Source organism: Hevea brasiliensis, chromosome 12, assembly GCF_030052815.1.
Source record: "Hevea brasiliensis isolate MT/VB/25A 57/8 chromosome 12, ASM3005281v1, whole genome shotgun sequence".
In the NCBI taxonomy this organism is placed as follows: domain Eukaryota; kingdom Viridiplantae; phylum Streptophyta; class Magnoliopsida; order Malpighiales; family Euphorbiaceae; genus Hevea; species Hevea brasiliensis.
This window is the reverse complement of record NC_079504.1, coordinates 12,456,868-12,479,616: the sequence shown is the minus strand read 5'-3', so window position 1 is coordinate 12,479,616 and position 22,749 is coordinate 12,456,868. Positions and strand designations below refer to the sequence as shown.

The following is a 22,749-nucleotide window of genomic DNA, read 5'->3' as shown; positions in this document are numbered from 1 at the left end:
GACTTCCACTTAAATAACCAAATCGGGGTCCCAGCGAAGAACTCAAGCCGTGTCTACCCTGAAAGACCAGGTCCCAGCGAAGATCTCAAGCCATGTCTACCCGTCCTATCCATAGCCAACACCACATCACACGCACGTCAACGCACGCACACTGCTCCAAATTACCCCAACAACATCCATGGCACTTTAATGGTTGTGAATGCAACATAAAACGTGCCTAGAGTTTAACTACATAGATATATACATATAAGTGATGCATGGGCATGCTTGAACATATAATAATATCGAAATTACAATTAAAATTAATATTTTACTCACAGACTTAACAGTAGTCACTATGGCGGCTGGGCGAAGGAAGAAGGCTGTCCCAGCTCACCTGACAATTTTATTACAATAATTTAATAAATTTGACTCAATACAAACTAAGAAAAAGACCAAAGATGTCCTAAGTCGTGCCGAAAATCCTGCAGAGTCTCCCCTATACTTAGGGCCTACCCAACCTGCAAAAGGGCTTAAAACGCACTTCTATATCCATAAACCATACACCCACAACTTAATCATATCACACAGCCCCTCTTGGGCTCATCCAAACAGTCATCAATCACAATATGTAAAATTACAGTTTAGTCTTTATAATTGACCATTTTTGCAAAAATTACCCAAATAAACTCTAAAAATTTTAAAACTTTGCCCTGCAGTCCTTAGCAATATTACTAGGCTAATGCAAAAAGAATCATAATTTTCTGAGCTACCACGAATATTTTATGGATTTTTAATCCTATTTAAGTACTAGAAAATTACAAAAAAGCAAGGTTCGGGTTTACCTTTGCCGATTCCGGGGTAGCCAAAATCTTGATCCAATTCCAAAACTTTTTCGGTAGCAAGTCTGTCTGGCCGGAAATTCACAGACCTGGACAACTGTCGAATTTCCGCGAATTGAAGGTACCTACACGAAGCCCACAACACGGGGGTTAGTATAAAATTTTTACGGAATTTTCTAAGCTCATTTAATGCTTGGAAAAATACTACGAAGTTTCGTGGGACCCACAGAAAAACGATGTTGAAAAATTTCGAAATTTATATTGACGTGAAGCTCTTGATGAGTGGAGCGCTCTGGTACTCTCAGTTTTCTCGTGAGGTTCACGGTTTGCGAGAAATCTAACCCAAAAGTCAAAATGGGCTAAAACTTCCCGGACAAAAATTGGACAAACCGCTAGATAGATTTTGGTGTTCTTGGTTTCTATGTAAAGCTCTCGAGGTGTAGATGATGTTTGACACAAGACTCGGCCCAATCAATGGCCGGATCGGCCGGATTTCGGCTGGAAAGATGAGGCGTCGCGCGCGCGTAGGGGAGGAGTTCGAGTGCGTTTTCCGGCCGCTTGGGACGTCAGTTGGCCGTGGGAGGTACTGGGACGGTGCGCTAGCGAGGTGGGGAAGGATGGGTGGCGGTAGCGAGGCCTAGGGGTGAGGGAGGAGAGAGAAAACGGGAGAGAGAGAGAGAGAGAGAGAGAGAGAGAGAGAGAGAGAGAGAGAGAGAGACGAGAGGGGAAGGAAAGAAGAAGAAAAGAAAGGCCGGTCCGATTCGATCGGTCTGATCCGGTCCGATTCGATTCGGCCAGTTCGATTCAGGGTACCCGAAATTGAATTTTTGCTCTGCTTTGGGACCAAAAATGATATCCAAAAATTCCGAAAAAATTTCAGAAAACTCAGAAAAATTCATAGACTTCAAATATATTTTTAGTTTTACTACGTGATCTTTAAATTAATTTTTAAAAATCATCAAAGTTTTATATTTTCAGGAAATCAAACCTGATTTCTAAAATCTTAAAAATTTCAAATAGTTTCCTAAATTTTAAATAAAATTAAAACATTAATATTACTCACAAAATAATAAATTTAAGAAATTTGGAGTGTTACATTTTTATTAAAAATAAGTACATGTATACAATTAAGATCTATCTACAAAAATAGATATGAGGATTTATGCTTAAAATTTATTTTAAGCACATACAAAACTACCGAGAGTTATTGGAAAAAAAAAACTACAAGAAAATTTAAAAAAAAAAAAAAAACTTCAAGAAAAATTAAAAAAAAAAAAAAGAAAAAGGAAGGAATCGGTGAGAATCATTAGTGGTTACCCAAAGACAAACAAAAGAGAAAAGAAAAGGAGGATACATGAAGATGAGAGAAAGAGGAAGAAAAGGGAACACATACATTTTAAGTAGAACACATATTTCTCCATAAAAATTATAAAAATTAATTTTGCACCTATATATTTATATTATTAAAAATAATTTGAAAAAAAAAAATATTTATATATAATAAACAAAATTTATCACATAATATATAATAACAATAAAAATATTTTTATTGATAATTTTATAATTATCAAAACATGTTATAATCAATTATAACTTATCATTATACACAGTTGACTATTGAAAATTGACTGTTGAGTTATTTAAATATGTTACAATTGATGATGATTATTGATCACTCACATTTAACTACTATCATATAATAAAGAGAAATTTTTATTTGCACTCGAAATGTATATACAATAAATTAATATATAATTATCAATAAATATTTATATGTAGAATTTAACATGATTTTGATAGAAATTATCGTGATTATATATATATATATATATATATATATATATATATATATATATATATATATATATATATATTGAGGCTTAAAAATGACTTTATAAAAGCAACTCACGTAGTTTAGTAAAAATGCTTAACAATCGCTACGTGATATAATTTCTACATTAATATTTATTTTTTACATTTTTTATATAAAATAAATTAGCTTATTAAGTTAAACATAAACATTTTATCTAAATGTTTTAAAATTTCAAATATTAAATTTTTATCTCATAAAAAATATTACTTAAAAATCTTTTTACTATATCTTTTAAAAATTTTAAAACTCTTAAATTTATAATTTCAGGCATTATAAACTTTACTCATCATATTATATAAATATATAAAAAACATTCTTTTATTAATTTTTCAGTTAAATTAGAAAAAAGGGAAATTACTCTAATTCTCTAGGTTTTTTCATTATTCATAATAAATTTAAATTTATTTTATTTTCTAAAAGTTATATTAATATATATATTTAAATAATTATTCATAAAAAATTATTTTCAAAAATTTAAACATTTATTTTTTAACAACATAGCTTATATCTAAAATTTAAAAATTTTAATAATGATACTTTAAAAATTGTGTGACATGGTATATTTGTTTTTTTTTGTTGTTGTTCATTCTTTTATTGATAAAAATATAATAATTTATTAATCAACTTATTATAAAATTAAATAGTATATATTTTTATATTTTTTTTATAAATATAAAATTATATCAATTACTATTAAAAATTTATATATTAATATTTAAAATAAAATTGTAATTAATTAAAAATTTTAGCATTATAGTATGATTTTGAAAATGTAAAATATATAAATATAATATTAGATTATATTATTAAAATAAAATAATAAGTAATTCACGCAATTTCATTATGAATTAAATTGGTCTACACCCCAAGGGTAAGTGATTCCCATTAACGAGTCTCTCCCTATATCGTGCTAATTTAAGCTTTTGACGGATTATTCCACAACCAAACAGACATTGGATTCGGCCTTATTCCTGGTAGGTATTAACAAATATGCATTTAGTATGTGATATAGACCGGATACATTACGTGAAGAATATATATTTACATTTCATGTAAATAATTCATTTATAAATCAAATTTTAATTATGATGATTTAAATATATATAAAAAAAACAAATGATTTATTTTTTTGTTTTTTTCCCAAATAGGGATTATTCTTTTAAAATTAGTACATAATATCATCTAAAAATGATAATGAATTAAGTATTTACAGATAATCGATCCGATTAAATTTTAATATGATAGAGTTAGATAATATAACATAGGGGTTTAAAATGAGTTAAGATTTGAAGAATCATACTTTTAGCGAGTACAGATCGAATTTAAATTTTACATTTTTAGTACTCATAATCCACAACCAATTACATAATTAATTAATTTAATATAGAATACATCTTTTATATATAAATATATATATATATATATATATATATATATATATATATATTAAATAAATAGAATCAGTAATTCAAATATAAATTATTAATTAAAATATATAAAATTAAATGAATTCGAATATTATTTATATAATAATAATAAGATTTGATACGAATTCGAATAATTCAGAAAAATTTTAGTTTTAATGTAATATTTTTATGAATACCCTACCTTTTACTATCTCTATTTTCACCTATTAACAATTAACTTCCACATGAATCAATACCATTAAAACTATTGACATGGTATATATATATTATGAAATTTACTTAAATTATTAATTTTTTAAAGAATTTAAATAATTGATTATATTTTTAAAGAAATTAAAAAATATATTATTTCACCTTTACCACATTAGCAATTTTAGCGTTTTTAATGCATTTGATTGTGAACAATTTTAACAATGTTAATGCATTTAGATGCTAACAAGAAATTTACAACTTTATACTAAAAAAAAAAAAACTAAATCACATAAGATTTTTTTATAATTTACATTTTATTTATAAATTAAGATAAATTTCTTTCTAAACAAATACGTAATTTACAAATTATGAGATCGTCTACTGATCGGATCAATATCCAGTAATAATTAGGGTTCTGAGCAGAAAAACGTCCTTTACCAATTTACCAAGGCTACACTATATCAGAGTAAAAGATCAAAAGAATAATAAAATTTTCCGATTAGCGTGGACAAAAAAAATTTATTTATTAAGATATATATAATTGCAAATATATAGACTAAAGTTAACTGCTACTTAAACTTGCACCATAATCATCCATCAGAACATGATATTCCAAAAAGAAGAAGAAATCCATTATAACATGTCTTAAAATAATCACACAATAGTAAGCTCTCGTGATATAGTTCATGCGAAAAATCAACCATGAAGAATCTGAGTGCCAAGGCTAAAATTAGCATCCCCAAGAAAATGTTACAATGAGCCTATCATCTAATAACTACAGAAATAAGCATCTCTTTGTTTGTTCACTTAACTAATCTCGCATTGTATTGCAGCACCTTATCTCTTCAGTACTTTGTGGATCTAAAGTGGTAATAATTAGTGGACACAGCTTTGAGCAATCTAAATTGCAAGAGGTGGATAAATATATATTGTCAAACAATTGAAGATTTTCAAAGGCAGGATAGATGAGTACCAGGAAACTGGTATGATAGGTGTCCTTCACAAAAGTTTGTTCATGGTTTACCTCTTTCCACGACTTCCATGGCCAGATCTTGGACCAGGGTACCGAGAAAACTGCAGCCCTAAGTAGTTAGATTCATGACCATGTTCATCCATCTTATAACCTGTAGAATCAATCCATAAAGTTAGCGTCACCTGGCATTTCAGAAAAGCAATAATAATGGAAAGACCATGCAAAGAATTCTAATCCTACATTTTCAAGGGTCCGGCCCAAGAGACATATGGCTCATCTCTGCATTTTCAGTCTCAGCTAGCAATTTATAGCACAGATTTCTTATTTATTTGAAATGTTCATACATAATATAAAAATCTTTCTCATTTCCATAATTAATCAAGTCAAATGATAATGTAGGAAATAAGCTTCCGTACAAAAGATTAATACAGTGCTGCTGCAATATCATCAACCACCATGATTTGTAAAATGGTTTGTTGCAGGAAGTTTGTCCAGACATAATGCATTGAAAGGTAAGAGTTGGCAAATGACCAAATAAAACATTAATGAATTAGTAATGTCAAACACACACACACACACACACACACACACACACAAGTGCACGCACAAATGCATACATAACAGTGCATAACAAAAAAGCGGCTGATTAGTCAAATTGTGAACTTCCCCAAAATTGGTTTCTTTCAAGATTGACAAAAAGAGAATGTCATGACCTTGCAAGGCGCTCATTGCAGTTGCTGCACAGGCTGGATTTTCAAAATCAACAAAACAAAGGATAATAGGATCTCCACCACGCTGCAGTATCAATGAATAGAGTCAAATTTCCAACAAGACAACATGCAAGAAACCATATATGGTAGGAGTGGTTGTAAAACGGGAACTTACATGCTTGGATTCTTTACTCACAAGTCTTACTTCCTTATATCCCACAAAAGGGCGAAAGATATCTAAAGATTGAGTAAATGAATACAAAAGAAGGGAGGAAGAGGAGAGAATGCCCCCGGTAAATGATGAGCAAAAAAAGGTCACAACAATAGTATAACACCGTCACAGCATCAAGAGGATACGAGCTACTTCCCTCCTTGTGCTGTCAGAAGGGAGTCCCTCAACATATAGAGTGCTGGAAGCATCTGGAGGTAGAGGTATAGTTTCACGAACAGGCCTAGCTGTTGTATCCACTGAAGGCTGACTACGGAAAACAATGTCCTGACCATTTGGTGCCAGATCTGGACCTCTAGCACGAGGATGGCCTGTTATACCAGAATCAAGTATTGGAAGACCAGTCATCGCACTACTGGCAGCCCTTCCCAACCCAGCACTTAATCCACTAGCTTCTCCGGAAGAAAAAGGAGTAATTTGCTTTAAAAGCAATTAGGATGAGTATTTAAGCAAACAACCTTGTATGTTCATAATGGGAAAATATAAAAATAACAAAAAGGCACAAGGTTTAAAGGGTACCGCATTTTGCAGATATCGGTCGTACGCTGATCCAATTGTTTTTGTGTCCTTCACAGCCTGATACCTATTTTGATCCCCATCTTTTGGATAATAGTTATGAATCTCATGGCTCATAGGCAACACTGAAGATGGGAGATCTGCAATCTCAAAAACATAATTTAATCCTACATGGTATCTAATTCTCTTTGTCAAATGTATCCATACAGCAGTTGAACATGGAAAATGGCAAGGAAGAAAAAGTCAACCAGACAACAGACACCTTTATTTGAATTTTAAATGCCAAGGCAATAGGCATTTAATTTGAGAGCTGCAATTTATGCATTACATTAGAAGTGAATTGATGATACTTCTACCATATGCCTTCCCACTTGTAGCAGGATAAAGCAATGGTAGGCAGAAAGCCAATTTACTAGAAAGAATATTAACATCTGTAACTTCTAGTATTTGTGAACCAATATCATTCCAAAAGTGTTTTAGCTTAAGTAGAAAATCCCACCTAAGAAGGCAAAGATAGGGAACCTTGAAGTTGAGAAAAAGCCAATTAATAAATGTGTTTCAATCGACTTTAGGATTTTGCAGTAAGGATAAAACCCCTCCACCATCTCATTAAGTTTCAAACTAGAATACACAGAAAGAGTAGGTCTAAGACCAATAAAAACTCAAAAAGATTAATATTGCAATTATAAATCATCTATTACAGAGCAACTTGGGGCAGTGTTAGCTGATAATTCAGCAAAAAAGACAATCTTTAATGGGTAATGCTCACTTATTAAGTCCTAATTCAATAAAGGAAGGCAGGAAAAAATAATTTGAAGTACTATTTCAACAACAGACTTGTTAACAAGACTTTGCATCAGCAACAATGCAGACCAAAAAACAAACTACCGAAAGAAGAATCTTAGAGTGACTTGAAAAAGAGGTAATGCACGAAATAAAACAACAGTATAGATCAAAATGAATGACACAAAACACAAATTGCATCAATAATAAGGAATAACGTTCACAACTGTGATACATATGAAAGTGGTTCTATTCTCTATAATTCCTGCGGACACTGTAGGGATCCGTATTTCACATAGGAAAAATGCAGGAATTCCTTCCATAATAACATCTTCGATGAGTAAATTCATTGTTGGCACGGATAAACTATAGAATCAGAGCAAAAGCTTGTCCTCTAGCACCACACCAGATTATGCTAATCCCAATTTGAGTTATTGATTTCTCACAAAATTCACCAATTCCCAATGGTATTGCATTAAAAAATAGGATCACCTCACAAATTGGGTCCTAATTCTTTAATTAAATTTCTATGATTTTCCTTAAGTAACTAAATCTCCAACTAAGTTTTGCATAATGCCTTACTAACGAAGAAGCATACCGTAGTCGGAACGAGGTCGCTTTAAACTGCCACCAGAGAGGAGAAGACGCTGCTGCTGCTGCTGCCGATTCCAATAACCGTCCGTCATGTCTCGGCCTGACGGTTGATTTCGGTGAGAAACAGAGAAAGTTCTCGATTTCAGCTACAGAATGGAGATTTGTCCAAAGATTAAACAAAAACAAAACCCTAATTTCGATACCCGTTGATTGGGTCTGCCAGGGGGACGAGGATAATTCAGTGATTTTGGTTTTATATAGTCTTCCTATTTCGCCAATCAAATGGAGCCACGTCAAAATAGTTGTGAACGCCAGAAAATGTGCTTCCACTGGCATTTTGTGAAAGGGAATGGATGATATTGATTTAATTATAAAATTTTAAAATAATTACACAAATTTTCAAACTATTTGGAGAAAGTTTAGTATGAAATTAATAAGAATAATTGTTATTCTTCTAACTCTCATTAATATTCATTTTTGGGTTGAAAGGCTTAGATTAATAATTACCATCTTTAAAAATTAAAATTTAGAAGAGTAATATTTAATTTTTGATTTTTTAACCTTTTACTAAACATATTTTTAGAATAATATTTATCAAGAAAATTTTTATTGTGAATTGAAGATGCATATGTATTGAAAAATCTATATATTTATGTTTTAGATGAATTTTGTATCGAATAACTTGAGTAGCTTAGAGGTCAATTTTATTGGTATTATCATTTCTAGTTGCATGATACATGTATTTTATATAGCTATTTAAATTAAATTTCATTATCATTTTATTCATTTGTTAGTTATTTTTAGCAAATTTTATTAGTTATTTAGTTAATTTTTGATAATTGTTAATTTTTGAATTAATTTATAATTTTTGCTTTTGTATTATAAATAAAATAGTGTTTTTGAGGGATCAAAAAGTAAATATGCAAATGATGAGTGATTTCCAGGTCCAAAAGTATAAAAAATAAAGCTTGAAAATTAAAAAATTTGAAGATTGCCGAAATCTACAGAGGATGGTGCACAACCTGTGTAGCTTTTGTGTGAAAATCAGAAGAAATTTTGAACTTGCTGAAATCTGCACAAGGGGCTGCACAACCTCTATAAGTCACTTGTGCATCTTCACGGAAGAAAACTTAAATCTATCGAAACTTGCACAACCTCCTGCACAACCACCTGCTCAACCTGTGCACCTTCAAGTAAAAGCTCTGGAACTTGCCAAAAAGTGCACGAGATCTTGCACAGGCACTGCATAGCCTATGTACATCCTTATTAATTGATTGAAGGAGGAATTTTCTCACACGTGTGATTACCTCAAACACACTATTTTTGGGCTAACCTAGGGTTTTCTGTCAGGGGGTATAAAAGCCTCTCTTACCTCATTTTGCTGCAAGAAGAAGCAGAAGAAAGATTGGAAATAGAAAGGAAAAGCAGATCAAGAGCTGAGACTTCCATTTTTGGACTAGGATTTAGATTATTCTTCTCTTCTTCACATTTTCTACATTTCTTCTATCGGATTTCTTTAGTTTTAGTTTATTTTAATGATTTATTTCCTCTTTTATTTAGAATTTCTTGTACAAAATATGGATAGTGAGTAATATTTTAAGATTATGGAGTTAGGTATATAATATTTAAGATATTTTTTGGATTTGATCTGATTAGTCCAAATTTTATGGTTATTATGAAGTTTTATTCATTTATTGTGTGCCTAATGACATGCTTAATGTAGGATCCCATTAAATTTTATTTTTAATTCTTAGTTAAAGCACCGAAAGGAGAAAAACCAGTGATAGATAATTAAAAAATTAGACTTAATTAACTTAGATTTAAAAATAAACTAAGGATTAAGAGGATTTATAGATTGATTAAAGAACCTAACGAGTCTTAATTAATTTTAACTCCACTAAAGTAGGATTAGGTTAATTATAACACTCTTTGTCTCACTCAAAAAAGTTTTCAAAAGATTTGAGAATTAATCTCCTTGAAAACCATAATTTTCATATGTTTGGCTAACCTATCGAAATCCGAAATAGTTTAAATATGAACTCCATAACTCCGAAATCCCCTTTTACTATTGTTGATTGTTAATCAATTTTAATTACTTGCACTTTTATTCTTGCTATATTGCATTTAGTTCAATCTAATCTATTTCTTATAATTTAATGAAATTTTATATTCAAGCAATTTCTTTATTGAATTTATAATTATACCCTTTAATTTACAATCTCTTCATCTAATTGAAAACACAACTCTTCATGGGAACGATAACTTTTTTTATACTACTTGAACGACCCATGCACTTGTGATTGGGCCACATCAAATTTTTGGTGCCGTTGTCAGGGAGTTGTTGTTTGATATTAGATTATTTGGTTGTTTGGTTAATTCAAACATTTTATTTTTAATTTTCTTTATTATTACTTAACTTTGTGTTTTTCTTTTTGAGTATTTCTTTTATATTTCTAATTTTATTTTCGTTTGCTTATCTTGTGAGGTTCATTGAACTGTTTCATGTACAAGTCTTCACAAGTTTTGCTAAACTGCACTTGGAGGCCTTTTATTGTCACACCCTACCCCTCTGTAAGGCATAACATGATCTCGTAGTATACCTAATGAATTACCAAACTTCGCCTACTGATAACCTATTAAATACACTATAAGGGATTTTAAACCTTTTCTTACTTCTTTTTAGAGTGGTGAGCACTATTTACAGGTGTTAAAAAAATTTTTAACTGAAGTAAAACCAAATAACACATTTGAAGTATTAATAATTTCTGTAAAAATTTTGGCAGAGTGTCATCTGTACTTTGAATAAAACAGTTCTTCAAAAACCTGTAAAAAGCACTTCAATTATTTTGTTCAATTCCCAAACTCCAATATTCAATCAGCACAATAAGTTTCTCAACAATTGTCAACTCAAATCCACAATAATTTTCCAGTGTTTTCAAAAGCTAAGATAAAAGAATATATCACAATATTTACAAACCAAAATAATTTACAAATTTAGTTTACAACTTTAATATACAATTTTAATTTACAACTGCTCAAAACCAAGAACAATATATACATACAGTGAACATACATTACAATACAAAATGTAAAATAAGGTATACTCAATATACCTGATGATCTCTCAGTGTAGTACTAGCAGCCTAGTCTACTGCCCTGTCAGTCTTTCTACCTGCGACAGCAATGAAAAGCTATCGCTGAGCCAATGTCTTAGTGGTGCACAACATTAACAAAATGCAACTTTAAATCACAAATCATAAGTCATATAAATAGTGGATACTTAAAACCATAGTTAAATTCAAAAGACAGTGAATGTCAATAAGAATTTAAACTCCATTTCACAATATCACAATAAATATCAATAAATCACACACACAGCTTAATCATGTTCCAAAGTCTAATTCATCCCAAGAGCCGATGGCTAATGAGGAATAACATATCTAGCTAGCAATAATATGAGTACTCATTCTATTCGTCCTCAACAGGTACACACCTCAATACTTCAGCCAGAGAGGGAATTGAAAGTCAATTCGTCCCACTAGACAAGCTAGCGAGGAATTCAATCAATATACATGATAGTTGTGGTTTCAAACCATTTACAATGCTTTTCAATCAATAAGTATCCATCAAATATTATTCAAACAATTTTTCAGAATTTAAAACAATAATATACAAATAGTCATAATTTATTTCAATTAAAAAATTCAAAAGAAACAACTGTTGTGCACAAACCTCTGAAGTGTAGCCTCTTGGCCCTGACTCAGTGTTTCCTTCCCCTTTCTTGAGTCTTTACTAACTGAAACACACAATTTGAAGTGTTTCAGTACTCATTTAAACTGTCTCTAAGAATAAAGCTTAATAATTAACTCATTGAATTCTATTATTTCCTTAGTCAACCTAAAATATTGACCCTCAATGCACTCTAGGTGAATTAGGTTTAATGTTACCAATATGTCATATTTTATAGCCTTTTAGTTTTGGTACATGTTACCAAATTTATTTTCAAGTAGATTGCATTTTATTGCAATTTGTCGGATTTCGGTATACTAATTTGACCTAGCCGGAAGACCTAGTTCCCTCGGTTTTTGGGTTTTGGTCCAAACTATAAACTTGTAGGTCTATGTCTTATTGCACGCGGGGCAAAATTTCAGGTCATTCTGAGTTGTGTAGACCAAGTTATGGTCAATCTACCAATGCTGGACAGAATGTATCAAAATGGTAACTTTAGATCATTTTTAGGTCACTTTTGGTTTGGCCAGTTTTTGGACATGAACTTGTGCAAGCTATTTGGCTTGGTTCTGGCCATTTCTAGGCTTTGGTGTCTTCATAAGAATTGTAGATATATATCTCAACTATTCATGATAAAAATTTCAGGTCAATTGGACCTGTTTTGAGTGAGTTATGGCCAAAACACTAACTGCTGCCCAAATAGTCAATTTTCAGGTTTTTAAAGCACTAATCCGGATTTGGTCATTTTTCAAGTCACATTCTAAGCAAAATTTTGGTAAGCTTCCTTCATGAAAGTTGGCACATTTTGTGCCTAGTTTCACCTTCAATAGGTCTCATACCAATTGGAGCCACACACTTAAGGTTCTAAGTCAAAACATACGCTGCCCTATTACAATTTGTTCATCCTTTACCAATTACACATCCTATGCTTACCAAGTTCACTCTTCCATGCCAATTCTGATTTGTACCATAACATTAACACATTTAGCAACACATTTTTGGTCATTTTGGCAGCTTGTAACCACTCTCAACATACACACTATAATACCAAATTTTCCAAGTCCAATTACAACAATTAACCACAAGACATACCTCATTTATATGTCCAAATTCAAACCATTATACATATATCCAAATTCAAACAATTATTCATATACACATGCTGCCATCAATGACAATATAATTCAACAATATTTCATGAACTCAAACACTTCAATCTTCTTCATGAGGCTGCCACAAGTTTACACATACCCATCAATTTCCATTTTCACTTTTCAAGCTTCCAAATCAAACCTTACACATGGAATTCAACTACAATATAATCAAACATTTAAATCATCATTCTAACCACTATTTACATGCAAGAATAAGCTGTTCATATTGAAGTTCCATGGCTGCCAAAATGTACATCTCCATTAATTCATCAAACTTAAAAAATTCTTCTATAAATCAACTCACCACAACCCATTCAAAGTTTAATAAAACAAGAATTAAAAATACATACTTACCACTTTTGAAATTCTTCAAAACCTCACCAAAACTTAACTTTCTTGCTGCCTATCTACTGCCCATGGTGTGAGGACAAAGTTTAGTGAAGAAAGCTAATGGAAAAAGTGGCTAAAACATGCTTGCATGGAGCTTGGAGTGTGGACGTCCATGGAGGCTTTCTCCCAAGGTTTCGGCTGGTTTTTCTTCCTAAGGTTGAAGATGAATTCTGCACTTCCCATGTGTCCCTTTAGGTGTCCATTTGCCGAAGTTAGGGAGCACTAGTAAAGGTTTTAATGATTATTTATTTAATTTCCAATTTTTGCACATTTTCCTCCTATCTTTTGCTATTTAGATTTTGTACCACTATTTTAATTTTTCATGACATTTTCCAAGTGTAATATCATTTATTTTTAATGGACATTTAGGTCAAAAGACAACTCGGAGTGTCAAATGACCACAATGCCCCTGTTCGGGTTGCATTCCTGATTTTTCGGTAACACCGAGTTTTGTCGTTTTCTCGATTTCTCGTTTTTCTTTGTACTAATTAATTAATTTTTCTTTGATATTTCTAATAATATTTATGCTTCAATAAGTCTTTAATTATATTTTAAAAATATTTTCCAGGGTTCCTCGCGGTCCAGGGCTAGTCAACGGTCCACGCCGCAACTTCCTGGTTCGGTCACCTATTGTTAAGGTTCTCGGCTCGTTTAACTTGGTTACATTTCATTGCTATTATTTTTCCTTTATTTTTCTTGTGTTTTCTTTTCTTGTATTTCATTATTTTATGTCTCCTCATCAATATTTAAGTGTAGTTCTAGGCATTTTAGCTGTCCAGATAACACTGGTCACCGGAACAGTAGAACGCACTACCGAGCATAGGGGTGTTATATTTATGCTGCTTAGGGAAGATTTACTGATTTGGTAGAGAGATTTTCCAACCACAACCTTTCAAATTAGTCTCTAAATCTTTGTTTCTTTGATGGTTTGGATGAAGCAACAAGAAATTGAGTAGATTATAGAGCTTGGGCAACTAGTGATCATGTTTTTCAAAGAGGTCATGAGGATGTCATTCACTTATTGAATGACATGGCGGATTTTGAGTACCATTGGCATTGGGACCCTTCACTGCAGGGTTGGAGTCACCAATATCCCCAATACCACTACCAATCTAATATTTAACACTAACCATTTGAGTTTGAAGAAGAGAAAAGAGTGGGACTTGAAGAGGAAGAAGATAAATTTGAAAGTTTCTTTAACCAATTATTGAAGATTCAAGAAGATCAGCAAATGAAACTTGAAGAAATTGTAGCTAAATTGGATAATCTTGAAACATTAATGAAGAAAAATGAGCAATCAATCAAGATGATGAATGGACTTTATGAGGAGGAACTAAAAAATCAATGTGGGGACAATGAATTAAGTTATGACAAAGCTTAATGGGATTTGAATCTATAGAAGAAGTGGAGCCCCCATCAGAAAAAGAAAAATCCCTTGAAGATGAGTTACCAATAGAGTTCCCACAAGAAAAGAAGTTAGTGGAAGAAGAAATGAAATTTAAAGTTAAAGAAAACAACTCTTTTATCCTGGGAGGGTCATTGGAAGAGGGCTTATCCAAGCATGTGATTTCACTCCAAGTGTTGTTCATGCTACATGCAAATTTGCTTCAGATTTTGGCAATCTTGAGGGCACTTTATATCAAGATCCGTATTTAATGTTATATAACAATTATTATGGAAGGAAGCCACTTTTTGATTAGCATATCTGAAGGGGTAAAGCTAAAGATTATAAATTAGCGCTCTTGGGAGGTACCCCAAGTTCATTTATTTTGTTTTTGTTGAGTTTATTTTATTTGCATTGCTTTTGTTTTGTTTTAAATCTCTCAAATTAAATTTTGACTTTGTTGAATTTTCTCTTTTATAGATGCATTTTGAAAGGATAGAGGCTGTTGCACTATTGGAGAGTAATTCTTACCTTATATTTTAACTATTCACTCTTCAAATGCTGATTTATTTTAGTTGCTTTCTGTGCAGATTCCTTTTAGCTTGGGCAAAATAGTTTTTCAACATCTGTGCAATGGTTTTGCATTATATGCTATCAAATGTCTACTTCTTGTTATTGGCTGAGGTTTGGTACATTACTTTGATATATTCATGTCTTTAATGTTGATTTTATGGTGAGTGGTCTATTTTTGTGGTTTTGGAATCAATTAATATGTGCAACTCAATTTTTGTTATGTTGAATTTGATTCAAAAATTTGGGAATGAGTGTGCTATTTTATTGGTGAGTGTACTTTTCTAATTGCAGTGCAGTGGTGTAGGTTCTTGCTATACTTTTGATATATAAAAATGTCACTTTGCAGGTTTTGACTGAATTGTTAATATTCACAGGTTTTTTTTATATAGAAGTTGTTGTCCATGAATTTGATTTATGTATTTGATTAGAAATTGCATGGTGTCAATGCATTTTTGGGGTTAATTTTAATGATTCATGCATATCTTAGTTGAAATTCCTCATTTTTAATTAAGTTTCAACACCAAAAAGCATTTATCCTTGCATTTTCCAAGTTTATAATGTTGTTTTGTCATATTTTAATTCTTGCCAAATTGTGCACAACTTACTGCATAGCCTATGCAGTTTTTAAATATCATTTTTATCTTTCATTTCTTACTTGCAAAAATTTGCATAACTTAATGCACAGCTTGTGCACTCTCATGCCTACCCTGTGCACTTTCCCGCATAGCCTATGCAAACTAAAATTGCACCACCCTAACTTCTAACTTTCCTCTTTCTCGCCACCACTCGCCACAATACCCATTTCCCCATTTTTCTCGGCCATTTTTCTCTATGCACCAAACCCTAATTTTCCATTTCTTTTTTTTTTTTTTGTTGTCTTTCCCTTACCTATTGAATTCACCAATCTCCATGGAAACCCTTCACCCCCTTCTCCTCATGACTCCCCTCTTTGACTTACCCCTCTTGCCATTCAACCACCCAACCTCAAATCCCCTCTTCCACCACAACCCTCTTCTCCCATCTTCTACTCCAACCACTTATGAAAGGACAAGGTGCTCCAAGAGCACTTGCCCTACCCCTTTTTCACCTTTAGCCACAAAAAGAAAAGACCCACCATTTATAACCCCAATTTATGAACCTCCATCCAATAACCCCAAAACTACTACTCAAAAGTCCAAGGCCTCTAGTGCTTCCATCGCCTCTCAACAAGCAAAATCTCCCTCTTTAAGTAAGAAGAAATCCTCTGTGGGAACTAAATAGGTGCAACCCAAATTGCCCTAGCATCTTGTTGATGCAACACACAAAAGCAATTTTAAACACTTACATGATGAGAAAATTACTATTACTAGATATTATGAAGAAGTGCTTAAATCTACTGGGTTATTTGATACTATTTTTGCTTATCCTGAAGGAATGTGTTAGATTGAATTTGTCCACAAACAAGAATTAGTTTACTCAGCCCTAGTTTTGGAGTTTATTTCATCATTTTCTGCTACCTTGAAGTTATATGAGGAAAATTATAAGCCCATTATGAAATTTAAGTGTATTGTGATGCCCCTTACCCGTCTACTGTATTGCCGAGCAATAAGTGCCACATTCGGTGCCGGAGCACCCTATCTTATTTTATCATATCTATTGTAAACTTTTGATATCATTTAAAACATGTATTCTATGTGTAGAAATTTTTTTTTTAATATCTTATTTCTGTGGAGACCGTGACATGAGCCTCCTGCTTTATTATTAGCATCCGCGGGTTTCCACTAATCACCTGTTAACATGTCCATATTCATTTCACACATTTTTATATCATATTCTCTTGTATCATATCATTTACAATTATTTATGAGATCTAAAAATGAAGTATTATCTATTGCATTCATATAGAAATTCATAGATAATAAATTACAAGTTTTCATTTCAATCTCAAAGTTTAATTACAAGTTCAAAATGAAATACATCATGACTAGACATAATGAACCAAAATACTAGTCTATACATGGGCCCTACCAAAATACAAAAGACCGGTGAGGTGACTCTAGACAGTGGCAGATCTGGTTAGAGCTATGTCAGTGCACTGTTGGTGCTGCTGGGACTGATCTCCAGTACCTACGCAATGGAAAACCAACGTGCTAAGCATAACGCTTAGTGGTGCATAATTTATAATAACAATAATTTAACAATTGAAATAATATCTACAAATCATAATTTTTGGGTCTTTTACATTTTTATTGCTCTTTGGAAGCAATTAACATTATCGGGATCTTTTATGATTACTTATTGTATTTTAAGTCTTAATTAATTTTTATCAGTGCCCAAGAAACCTATAACAAATTATAAAAGCTGGATGCATGGGTGTATACTGGTTAGATAGCCATATGTCTGTCCAGTATACGTCTGTCAGGCACGAGGCCAGCTGTCGGGCACGAGACCCACTGTCAGGCTTATAAAGCCAGAAATAAAGTTAGGCATAATGACCGATAAGTAGGCATATAGCCTGCAGAATAATCATACCAGACATATTTTGTCAGTTCATGATTTTCTCGGTAGGCAGTACTGCTATTTGTAGTCCCTAATTGGTATACCAATTTATCCAAACTAAATAAATAAGTCTAGGTATACTATGGGCAATTAAACATTTTTAATTATTTTAGCGCTATTCACTGTTACTATTTTCTGGTACTGTTCATTGGTATCATTAATTTCATATTAATAGGACATTAGTCCCAATTTACATATTTATATCATTTTTAATATTTAATTATCCTTATGAGTATTTTAATTATCATATATAGCATTTTTCCCATGAACCTTTCTTTAGGTTCATGTTGATGTGTTATTTTTATCTAGGAATTTGACTAGGTTAGGATGTCTATTTAGTCACACTTCCTTCATAACAATTGCTCCTCTATGTTTAAACTTGAATTTCAGTTTTTGAATCACTAAATTTGGGGTTATAGAACTCAAGTTATGGTCAAAATACCATAACTGGTCCCTTTGCCTCTAAACTGTCCAGAATTTACAATTTCTGGTCAATAAACTTTGACCAGGCATTTGATCATTTTATTGTCATTTTTAGACTTAGGCTCCTTCACAAGATATGTTCCTCTATGTCTTAAGGACTCCCAGGTACAATTTCATAATTTTTCAAGCTTGGTGTAGTGAGTTATGGTCAATGTATTAACTTGGACTCTCAGTCCTATAAGGGCAATAACCAACTTCAGGGCAGTATGTTTGACCCTCTTTTTAGGGTCTTTACACTTAGAATTTGGCAAAGGTGTCTAAATCAATGTTGTAGCCCTAAGTATCATGTTTCCAGATCATATTGGCACATCTCAAATGGAATTTTCTAGTGGGAGTTATGGCCAAATGAACACACGGGTATCAAATGGCATTCTGGGTTCAACTTAACATTTTCCAGATTTCAATTCCTAACTTTGGTTAATATTTTCCATAGGATGCAATGGTTTCTAGAGCTTGGTCAAAACATAAAAATTGTTGTGCTATGTCTTATAAAACTTTTGGCACTAGCTTCACTCAATTTTCAGCTTTGGAGACCAAGTTATGGCATTTTTGCCAAAACTGGTCAAGCATACCAAAGGAACAATATTTTGGACAATTTCTGGGTTGGCAGTTTTAGTGACTCAACTTGTGCTAACGATTTGATTTGGTTAAAAGCAAAACTGGGTCAAGTGGTCTTTATGAAAAGTGTAGCTCTATTCTAAGCTTTCCATTGATGTAATTTTAGGTCATTTGGACCAGTATAGAGAGAGTTATGACCAAATGAACACATACTATTCATTTGGTCATTTTCTGGGTTGGGTGTAGGGTAATTCAGATTTGGACAGTATTTAGGTCAAGTTTTGAACAGAATTTGGGCATGGTTTCTTCATGGAAAATGGGCTATTTTGGGTCTAGTTTCACCTCTAATTGGCCTCATACTAATTGGAGTCACATATTTTCAGTTATGGCTCAAAACTCATGCTGGACTCATGAGTCCCAAAACCTGCAGAAAACAAGCACTCCCAATTTCAATATCCTCCATCTTCCTTACTTCAATTGGCATGCATAGCACTTCTATAAGCAACAATCTCAACTCAACCAAGTCAATTTCAAGCATTTCCATAAAGTCCCTGTAACACCCCCGTTGCATAGCCTGGTAGATTTCACTGTTCCGATGACTGGTGTCGGTCCGGACAATTATTGGGATTAGGGCCACACCTAAGACAACTTGAGAAGCCATAAACATAAATAATTAGTAATGTTTAATTAGTTAACTACAAATAAGAAAAACAGAACATAAGAGGTTAAACGAGCCGAGAGTCACAGCGATGAGTGACCTCTGAACGCATCGAAGTCGCTTTAAACTCAAATTTTGAACCGTAAAAAGTGACGCTGCGGTCCTTAGGACCCTTATGAACACAGTGGAAAAGAGAAAATCACGAAAAAGAACTGTTAAGTCAGTCAAATAATTAGGTCAGGGAGCCGGAAGAAATATTGAATTATTTACAAACCGGGTTGAACCGGCGAGGGGCAATTTGGTCAATTGACCTCGAGAGCTGACTCCTGACCTAACTGTCCAATAAAATCGGAGAAAAGAAAATTTCAGAATCGAGAATTAAATTAAAGAACTAATAGAAAAAAATAAATAGAAAAAAAAAAAGAAGATGGAAAAGTCAAAGGTGATGACATCATGAATGATGTCATAAAGGATTAATTAAATTATTTATTAAATTAAGTTTTTGTGGTCTTCCATAAGCAAAATAGATAAAAGAAAAGAAAAAAAAAATTTTGATTACTTCATTCCCGTCACTCTTTCTCCCTCATTTCTCTCATTTCCCTTTCCACCATTAACACCCATTTCAAGCTTTCAAAAGCTTGATTTTATTTTATAAACTCCCTAACTCCTTTAAGTAAGTCTTGTTCTTGGACTTTGACAAGCATCTTGACAACAAAAAGAGGAGGAAAGAAAGAAGATTTGAAGAGGGAGAAATTCAACAAAAGAGGTTAGTGGTTAGTTTTTAATATTATGTTTAAATTCATAATTAAGTAGTTGAATTACACTAGAAATTGTAAAAAAATAAAATGAAATAAATTGTTGAAGGACCAAACATAAATTTTAGTCAACTAGGGTTTGAGGATGTGTATGCATGAACTTGGTGAATTTAAAGGTGTATGTGAGCTTATTGGTGTTGAATGATTAGCATTAAAACAATTAAGTGTGATTAATTACAATAATTAGATGAATTAGGGTTTGGAGGCCTAGGGTTTGAGGCAAATTTTGGAGAAATGTATAAATGGCATGTTTGACCTATTGTGAAGTGAAATAGTGGTCAATTATGACCAAATGAATTGTGTGGGAATGGTAGGAAATTAAACCAAATTCGTCGTCAATGGTCATGCTGCTGGCAGCATGACCAAACCTACTTTGAAGGACCAAAACTCAAATTTTACAAGCCTAATGGATATGCCACCAATTGGAGATGAAAATAGACATAAAAGAGCACAATTTTCATTAAGGAACCATGGCCAAAAACTGACCAAAACTTGGTGAAACAATTGACCAAAGTGAAATGATAGCAGTGCATCTTTGCACTAAACTGACCAAATGAACAGTAACTATTCATTTGGTCATAACTCGAGTTAGACAGGTCAAATTGACCTGAAATTTGGCCTGGGATTAGAGGAGATATAGACCTAAAACTTTCATGAAGAACATCACCCCAGATTATGCCATTAACCCTTTCAAAATCATTGAGCAAAATTAAATTACTATACCTGCAACTCTGCAGATTTTCAGTTGAGCAGTAAGGTTTGGATGGCTATAACTCTCTCTAGAAAACTCGGATTTAGGTGATTCTTGAACCGATGGAAACCTAAGACATAGTAGAACATTTCATATGAAGAAAGTGAGACCAAATTATGAACTTAACTTGATCAAATTATCGACCAAAGTTGGATCAAAATCTGCCAGAACCCAAAATTGCAGCATGAACAGTGCACGTGAACAGTAAACTTATTTTGGCCATAACTTGAGCTACAAAACTCCGATTGAGGTGATCCAAAAATGAGAATATACTTAAGACAATAAGGAACATTTTCTGTGAAGGAAGTTTTGTTAAATTCCAACAGTAGATCGACCAATAGAATAGTGCAACTTTGGAGAACCAAAACCGAAAATTGGCAATTTTGCCAAAATGACCTAAGCTTTAAACAAATGACCAAAACCAACAAGTTTGGTGACCAAAATGTGGTATGTGGGTGAAGTTGGAGTTCCCATACCTATTAAGCCTTAGAAAGTCAATAATTTGACTTGAATAGTGCAGTGAATAGTAACTCAAACACAAAATTTCGAGAACGTCGAATTTAACACGTTAGAGCTAGGTAAATGTGAAGTTAAGTTTATTTTAGATTTATTTTAAGTTTTAGTACTGAAACACTGGAAAATTTCGTGTTTCAGTGGAAAAGAATACCGGGACAGAACCCGAGGAGTCGAGTCAAGGCCAACAGGCGACTCGTTTGAGGTTTTGTGCACAACATATACTTTTATAATCATCTTTTGCATATCGTTTTGAATAATATGAAATATTGGATTATGACATTTTTATGATGTTTGATCTAAATTGTTGAAAGTTATTGTGTATATTTGAAATGACAATGTTTAGCAAATTGTTAAGATAAGTTTTGAAACCACAGTATCATGACCATATATTTGAACACCTCACTAGCACGACTAGTGGGGGTAATTAGTTTCGAATTTTGATTCCTTCTCTGGAGAAGTGTTGAGGTGTGCCAGTAGAAGAGGATGTGAATGGATATCCATATATTTGAGCTAGCTAGCCTTGTGATATGATTTCTCTTTAGCCTCTGGCTATTGAGATTCATATGATTTCTCTTTAGCCTCTGGCTATTGAGATTCTATTGGTTTCGAATGGCGTGATCTAACTGTGAGTTTTATGAAATGTGTTTTGATACTTTGAAATGAACTTGGTTTACATGTAAAATCTCACAATGCATGATTGTATTTAATTTTCATGTTTAGCCAAATTTTTGAATGAATGTGCTTTGAGTTTTGCATAAAGATTATTTTAGTATATTGTGCACCACTGAGTCCTCGTACTCAGCGATAGCTTTATTCTTTGTCAGATACTGAGAGACTAGAGGAGCAGCCGAGTTTCGAGGTGTGAGAAGCTACCAGTCTAAAGTTTTCGGGTATAATTTATACCCTAACTGTAACTATTTCTTTTGATGTGTATATTGCACGTAAATGTATGGACATGTACATGGGTCTTGAGCAGCTTGTACAAAGTTTGTATAAAAGTTGTAATAAATTTTAGTTTGGACTTTCTGAATGTAAATTTTAGTATGATGAATATATAAATTGTTTATCTTGAATGGAATATG

At 32.5% G+C, this 22,749-nt stretch overlaps 1 protein-coding gene across 1 annotated transcript; it reads right to left on the bottom strand.

Moving 5' to 3' along the window:
* Positions 1-4,923: 4,923 nt before the first annotated feature.
* LOC110657073 (RNA-binding protein 2) lies at positions 4,924-8,364 on the bottom strand. Its single transcript, XM_021814136.2, has 6 exons — positions 8,123-8,364; positions 6,745-6,881; positions 6,354-6,645; positions 6,172-6,233; positions 6,000-6,081; positions 4,924-5,437 (listed from the first exon to the last, which is right to left on the bottom strand). The coding sequence occupies exons 1-6, from the start codon at positions 8,208-8,210 to the stop codon at positions 5,334-5,336; spliced, it is 765 nt and encodes a 254-aa protein (XP_021669828.1). The 5' UTR covers positions 8,211-8,364; the 3' UTR covers positions 4,924-5,333.
* Between the last annotated feature and the right edge of the window lie 14,385 nt (positions 8,365-22,749).